Source organism: Pteropus medius, unplaced genomic scaffold, assembly GCF_902729225.1.
Source record: "Pteropus medius unplaced genomic scaffold, Ma_sr-lr_union100, whole genome shotgun sequence".
In the NCBI taxonomy this organism is placed as follows: Eukaryota; Metazoa; Chordata; class Mammalia; order Chiroptera; family Pteropodidae; genus Pteropus; species Pteropus medius.
In genome coordinates, this window is record NW_024342648.1 from 1,317,598 (window position 1) to 1,325,469 (window position 7,872).

General features: G+C 41.8%; 1 protein-coding gene, 1 non-coding gene and 1 pseudogene across 2 annotated transcripts; 2 read left to right on the forward strand and 1 right to left on the reverse strand.

Annotated features, from left to right (window-relative positions):
* The first annotated feature begins 304 nt into the window (after positions 1-304).
* LOC120605875 (glyceraldehyde-3-phosphate dehydrogenase-like) lies at positions 305-1,417 on the forward strand (annotated as a pseudogene).
* On the forward strand, positions 1,046-1,164 carry LOC120605943 (5S ribosomal RNA). The gene has a single exon (XR_005653787.1). It is a non-coding gene; the product is annotated as a 5S ribosomal RNA (ribosomal RNA).
* A 4,490-nt stretch (positions 1,418-5,907) lies between the features above and the next one.
* SMIM9 (small integral membrane protein 9) lies at positions 5,908-7,245 on the reverse strand. Its single transcript, XM_039867041.1, has 2 exons — positions 7,104-7,245; positions 5,908-6,041 (listed from the first exon to the last, which is right to left on the reverse strand). The coding sequence occupies exons 1-2, from the start codon at positions 7,243-7,245 to the stop codon at positions 5,908-5,910; spliced, it is 276 nt and encodes a 91-aa protein (XP_039722975.1).
* Positions 7,246-7,872: the final 627 nt, after the last annotated feature.

Sequence of the window (7,872 nt, forward strand, 5' to 3'; positions counted from 1 at the left end):
TATGGCCTTCTACACACCTAGGCTCTGTGGTATGACCTATTGCTGCTAAGATACAAACCTGTACAGCACGTCATGTAAAAACAATGTGAGATGCAATCGAGCACAAGAGAAAATGATGTCATCAAGAGAGGTGAACACAAGATGTATGACGCTGCTGCTGGCAGAACACAGTATACTGTTTTTCGGTGAACTTTTTTTATAAGTAGAAAGAATACAGTCAAAAATAATGGTAGGCTCTCTGCTCCTTCTGTTTGACAGACGGCCACGTCTTCCTGTGCAGCACTAGATGTGACCCTAAGACACGATGGTGAAGGTCAGAGTGAACAGATTTGGCCATATTGGGCGCCTAGTCACCAGAGCTGCTTTTAACTCTGGCAAAGTGGATATTGTCGTCATCGATGACGCCCTTCATTGACTTCAACTGCGTGGTCTACATGTTTCAGTATGATTCCACCAATGGCAAGTTCAAAGACACAGTCAAGGCTGAGAATGGGAAGCTTGTCATCAAAGGAAAGCCCATCACCATCTTCCAGGAACGAGATCCCACCATCATCAAATGGGGCAATTCTAGTGCTGAATATGTTGTGGAGTCCACTGGTGTCTTCCCTACTTTGGAGAAGGCTGGGGCTCACTTGAAGGGTGGAGCCAAGAGGGTCATCATTTCTGCCCCAAGTTTGTGATGGGTGTGAACCATGAGAAGTATGACAACTCCCTCAAGATTGTCAGTAATGCCTCCTGCACCACCAACTGCTTGGGCCCTCTGGCCAAGGTCATCCATGACAACTTTGGCATCGTGGAAAGACTCATGACCACAGTCCCCGTCATCACTGCCACCCAGAAGCTGTGATGTGATGGCGGGGGGCTCCCTGGAACATCGTCCCTGCTTCTACTGGCACTGCCTAGGCTGTGGGCAAGGTCATCCCCGAGCTGAATGGAAAGCTTACTGGCATGGCCTTCTGCATCCCTACCCCTAATGTGTTAGCTGTGGATCTGATCCGCCACCTGGAGAAAGCTGCCAAATACGACGACATCAAGAAAGTGGTGAGTCTACGGCCATGCCACCCTGAACACGGCCGATCGCGTCTGATCTCGGAAGCTAAGCAGGGTTGGGCCTGGTTAGTACTTGGATGGGAGACCACTTAGGAAGACCAGGTGCTGTAGGCTTAAAAAAAAAATAAAGAAAGAAGAAAGTGGAGAAGCAGGTGTCGGAGGGTCCCTCAAGGGCATCCTGGGCTATACTGAAGACCGGGTTGTTTCCTGTGACTTTAACAGTGACACACACTCTTCCACCTTCAACGCTGGGGCTGGCATTGCCCTCAAGGACCACTTTGTGAAGCTCATTTCCTGGTATGACAATGAATTTGGCTACAGCAACAGGGTGGTGGACCTTATGGTCCATAAGGCCTCTAGGGAGTAAGAGCTCCCTGGATCACCAGCCCTAGTGAGAGGAAAAGGCCCTCAGCTACTGGGGTGTCCTTGCCCCAAATCGATCCCCCAATACACTGAGAATCTCCTGACCTCCAGTTTCCATTCTAGACCTCCTGAAGAAGGGGAGGGGCTTAGGAAACCCTACCTTGTCATGCGCCATCATAAAGTTCACTGTTCCCTCCAAAAAATAATAATGATGAAATTATAGTATAGTAAATACATAAACCAGTAGTATGGTCCTTTATTATTATCAAGTATTATGTACTGTACATGAACGTATCTGCTCTACTTTTATGTGACTGGTAGTACAGTAAGTTTGTTTACACCAGCATCACTGCAAACACATGAGTAATGTGTTGTGCTAGGATATTAAGACAGCTGCCATGTCACTAGGTGACAGGAACTTTTTGGCTCCATTATAATCCATGGCACCACTGTCATATGTGCAGTCTGTCGTTGACCAAAAAGTCATTTTGCAGCGCATGACTATAATTATCATATGGGGAGTGGTTAAATGACTTATGTCATATCTACTTCAAAGAATGCTATACAACACTTAAAATTATGTAGACATGGAAAAATATCCATATGTCATATAGTGAAGAAAAAGGTAAACTACGATATAGCGTGCATTGGAGAAATGAAAAGTATCTAGGTGAATGACTTTCTGTTGACTGTGTGTGCATCAGTCTTTCTCAATCTCACGTTCACATTCGTTTGGGAAATGCTGAACATTATACCCTCTTGTGGAGATTCACGTTAGCCCTTAAAGCTTCCTAGAGGTCCTAGAACAAAGAAACGTGTTTAAGTGGGTTTAATCCAGCATCTCTCAAAACTGAATTGACCAAAGAGCCACCATTGTCTCATAACACTCATTAAAACAAAACTATTCTTTCACAGAACAGAACAGATTTTGGGAAACTGGTAATATAAGCATAGGAAATATAAGCATAGGAAAAAGTTGGAAAGGAGATACAAGATGTTAATAACGTTTGTTTCCGGGTGTTAGAATTATGGGTACTCTTTCTTCTTTCTGTATTTTATGAAATTTTCTTGCAACAAGTATGTACTACTTTCATGATCACATCAGTAATAAGGCTATTCCCATTTTTCAATTGCACATTTTAACAAAGAAAATCAAGGCAAACATTGTTTAAGACGAAGACAGTTTAATTTTAACTGATAGATACTTTCTCATTGAAAGCAAGTAGCATGTTCTCCATTCTCTTGGAACTCAGCAAGATAAATATCACGCTTGCCCAATTGAATCTTCTAGTACTTCATTGGGCTGGCTCACCTACAAGAATACTGAGAAGGAAGAGAAAATAGTGAATACTGAACAAAGTTTAATTTTCTATATGGCCTCCTGGTCTGCACAGTTAATTTGTACTTATCTCACCTTTTCCAAGATAGAATTTTAGACAGCTTCTTCTCTTAATATGAACCAAATGATTTCATATGGACAAAAGGTTTTCATGACTTGAGAAAATGAATAAGAATGTGTTTCCAGTTCAGTTGAGATTGGAGGTAGAAGTATGGTCAGGTAGTTTTTCTTCTTTTGTTTTAAAAGTATTATTGAAAAAGACATTATAATCAAATAATATAGTTTGTTGGAAAGATTAGAAAGTGCAGAGAGACAGCAATAAATATTAAAGTAAATAACCACAATAGTAATAATAATTAAGATCACCTATTCACTACCACAAGGAGATAACCAATGTCTAGTATTTTCATTAGGTACTTCGAGGCTTCCCCCCCGTACGTATAGTTTTTAATAACAAATTGGATTAAATTGTATATCCTCTGCTATAATCTGCTTTTTTTTCATTCAACAATGTTTCATGAATGATTCCACGAAATTGTCTCTCTACGACAATATTTTTATTATTATAGTACTCATTGTATGAATGTTCAATGCTTTCTTTAACCAATCAATGGACATTTATTTGTTTCTATGTTTTCACTACTGTGAACTGTACTAAAAGTTCCTTATACACATATATTTGCATACTTGCTGGTGCCAGTCAAGCCCCTTGATTGTCCCTGGAGAACAAGAGATAGCCAGGCTTCCATGTTGATTTCCTCAGGTAAGGAGTAGCCAGCTTAAGTCTTCATTAATGCCACAGCTAGTGGTGTATTGGTGAATAAAGAGGATGAATAAAGAGGCACAGAGAAACTTTGCAATCTTTGCTATGAAACGTATTAATAAAAAATCAACGAGTATTATTGAGAGTCTACTATGTGCCCAGTACCAAGTGCCAATTTTTCCTGTGCCTCGATGTGCCCTTTTATGACTATAGACTTAAGTTTCCCTTTATTTCTGCAACATTTAAAAAAATTATACCTTGGAGTGTTTTTTTGTTGTTGTTATATTATTTTGATTTTCTTTTACAAAAAAAAATGACTTATGTTTCCTGCATCTATTATTTTTCTCTAATCTTACTTTCACTAAAATCTTTATTTCTATTTACTAGTCCTGGCTTTTTTGATCCCGTATTCCATATCTCCTTTTGCAGTTTTTTTTAATCAATGTCTTTTTTTGTTTTGTTGTATCTGGCCTGCCCCCATGCCCTCGCTGTCCTGATGTTTCTTTCACTAGCAAGCTTGTTTGTTCCCAGCAAGGGTTTATTGGGTTTTCTCCTCAGGTTGAGCCACTGGCTTCAAAGATGAAACTATTTCTCTTGGCATGTTGCCTACTTTATCTTCACAGAAGTCCCTCTGAATGTGCATATTTAACCGATATCAGATGCTTCTGATGCGGGTGGCCTGCTGGCCACAATTTGAGTAATAGCGACTGAAAAGATATAGAATCGGATATATCTTGACTTGAGTCCTGGATTCTTTAGTTGGGAAATGCAATCTTCTTCTGTGTTTGGGAATAAGGAACAAGGTTGGTGAACATATAGCCAGTCTCTGTTCAGAGAAATAAGACTGTGCAGACCAGGAGACCTTTTTAAATCCCATCATACACTTTCATAGGTTGCCCTACTTGGACTGTCTCCCATCAGAGCACTGACCCACAAACTGGTTGGTCAGTGCTATGATGGGAGACGGTCCAAGTGGGGGAACCTATGAAAGTGTATGATGGGATTAAAAAAGGCTTTGTGTAGCAAAAGACTGTTCAAACTTCACAATCTAATAAAATGCTCAAGGGCAAAGATCGAATTAAGCATATGGTATCTCCAATTATAACTTCCAAGAACCTCAAAATGATCACAGGGTCAAAACCTGTATTTAGGAAATAACCGTAGATAAATGGTTACTGGCACATAGAACTGATTACAGCCTAAGAGAAGTCAGCTAAGTTTTTGAGAGAAGCTTATTGCCAAAAAAACCATGAACAAGAACAAAATGAGCTATCCATTGTTTGAACCTTAAAATAGTATCTGGACATAGACTTTGAAGGCTCCCAGGAGGGCATGCTCCCCAAAGCTGGCTTCAGATGCAGCTATAGAGAATAATGAATGGACAGGAAGGGCTTCCCAAAGGGTGGGCAATGGGTCAGGGAGCTCTCCTATAAAGCAAGACCATGGCCTAATCGATGTCTGCCCAGCAGGATTCCAGTATTACTGCAAAGCAATGACTGCTGTGTGTTTCCCCTTCTTCCTCTTCTCAAATGAGAATGTTTATGGTAGTTATCCTCTTCCTAATCCATCGTCGTGTTATATGTGGGGTGTGGAGATCAGGGGCAGACAACTTCTTTCAGTTCCTAGGTCACTTAACCAAGAAGGGGCTACACCCACACAAACATCACCCAGATACTCTGGACTCTGAGCTGCACACAGTGACATTTGGGATTTGAGTCTCGGGAAAAAGTTGTGCTACCAAGTCAGGTGTTCTGGAAGCAGAGAGTGAGATAGGTGTTTGGTATGCAGAGTGTTATCAGGGATCAATGCCTGCGGAGGGTAGGGAGAGGAGGGGGAAAGTTAAACTGCCTTGCAACCTCAACAGAGTCTCAGTTAACCCCATCAGAGCTGTCCCACATTACCTTGAAATAGCTGGACATTTATAACCACACATCGATCCATTAATGGATGTGGGAAGTATAGGCAGATCTTGACAGCTGAGACCAACCTTGAAATTGCTAACAGCTAAAGGCTGTGTGTCGACAGCACTCTCAGCAACTAGAGAAACAAGATCATTTCTAAGGGGGAGTCTGGGTGACATTTTCCCATGTGTGCTACAGAGTGGCTGTGTTCCACATATGGAAGGAAGAGCGGAACAGATATCAGGTAGTCAATAAGACAGAGAAATAAGACAAATGAATAATTACAAAGAGCAGGTTGGAGAAAAAAAAAAAGAGAAAGTAGAGGAGACTTTTTAAAAGGGAGTTGTGTGGCCTTTCGGAGTTTTGTTACCAGAATCACCTTTCTTAAAAATTTCCCTTAATTACTGATGTGCAGGATGGTGGGGAACCTGATTGTTCTAGCTTCTTCCTTAGGTTCCCTCTCTCTTCCCCTCTCCTCATCCCACAACAGCTTACGTGAGGCAGCAGAGAATCCCCAATAGTACGGTGCCGATAAGAAAAGCAAAAATGGCTACGGGAGGTATGACAGTCTTCACGAGAGTCCACATGTAATCCTTGAAGTTGCTCAGCCAGGACCTTTGGTTTTCTGCAGAAAGAGCATAGAGTTTCATTGAGGAGAGGTCTAGCAAATGATGAGGCTGGGATCTGAACCTTGGTTCAAGTTCAAATAGTCGTCCCAGATATTATGCTCTTATAGTTGCCCAGAGCCCATATCCTTATCTACTTTGCTGTGGGTATCCTCAGATGGGTATCATCTTTGCCCCTTTATAAGTCAAATAGGAACAGTAATCTCTGCCCTAGATAGCTTAAGGGCTATTTGGAGGTCTTGGCCAGTAAATGGGAGTACTCTGTAAAAGAGGAGCATGAGTGAATAACTAATGTGTTGTTGTTGCCTAGAGTATGTTTAGGAGTTCTGCAGGAGGCTGAGGGCAGTGAGTGTCCCAGGAAGAGAAAGGAGAAGGCCACCAGCCCCAGGATCATCCAGAGGGGGAAGGGGCCAGGATAACTGGCAGAAGCAACTTTAGAGGGAGTCTGCTGATCAAGGTAAGGCTCGAGATATTGAGATATTGGCTTTTTTCTTTAAGAAGTTGGGGAGGAAGGAGAAAATACTGTGATTTAACCCCAAGGATAGAGGTAGAGAAAGCAAAAGTGTTTGAGTGTCTGTGATGTGGAGTTAAGAGGATTGACCACTCAACAGCAAGACAGTTTCCAGAGCTGAGCTTGTGCAAAGTATCTGAGCAGCATGTGTGTGCATGTTGGAAGCTGTGCTTTGGGAGCACTTAAGCTACAGATCACTGGGTCATCAGATTTAGCTTAAATTTCACTTTCTTTGCCAAGTGTTCCCTGACCCCTCCACTAAAACGACTTTAATTATCTTTTTGTCCTCAGGGAACATTTGTCATATTCCATGGGAGGTTGGCGACTATGGCTTTGGTGCTTCGCCTGTGAACTCATAATCCATGTCATTCAGCAAAAGGTTTGGTGCACAGTAGGTGGGTTAGTGCTCTTTGAACTAAACTCAACCAAACCAGAATAGTTGGCTTTCTTGTGAACATTATCTTTAAATACAAAATCAGTTTTTCCTGACCTGGGACATGAATCTTATGTCTTAAAAGGAAAAGGACATTCATCTTAACAGCAAGCATACCCCTCGAGCGTGGTTTTAATTCTGCTTCGTCTTGTATTCCAAAGGCAGATAAAGGTGACATAGAGAAAGCTGCAGCCTCCAACAGGAGACAAGTCAGAGAGCACAGCAGAAATCCAATTCTCAACAGCTTCTGGGGTTCCATGGACTCTCCTGAAGATCACTCGGCTGCACTCACTCAGCCAAGAGGAGATGGCTTTTTCCCTGGCTCTTTCCAAGGCAGTTGTGTCTGAAAAGTTAGAAAATGCTAGGTAAGTTTTTATTGCAAAAAGTTTTCTCACCTGTCGTGAACACAAGAATAATTAACCAGCTGATACTGTGAATCCTGTACTCGGTCAAGATTCAGCAAAATGCACCCCCCTTCCGAAAAATGAAACAACATAAAACAAAAATTTTATATGCTCTGTCAGGTCAGATACCTGACATTCTTTTCTAAACTAGATCCCCCTTCAGACTTCCCCAACTCAGTAGTGGATATTATTTCAGTTGCCCGAGCCAAAACCTGTGATGTCATCTTTGACTCATTTTTTTCACTCCCACATCTTATTTATCAGAAAAGCCTGTATCGCTTTATCTACAAAGTGTACTCATAATCCTGCCACTTCTGATTACCTCCACTACTATCCACAATCATCGGTCTTCCTGCAGCCAGCCATCCTCATCTCCTTCAAGCCAAAGAGATTTCACTTTGTCGTAAGTCGAATTTTGTGCTACTTACTTTCTCGAACTTGCATCCTATTATTTCCTCCTGATCACTCCAACTGAGCCTCGC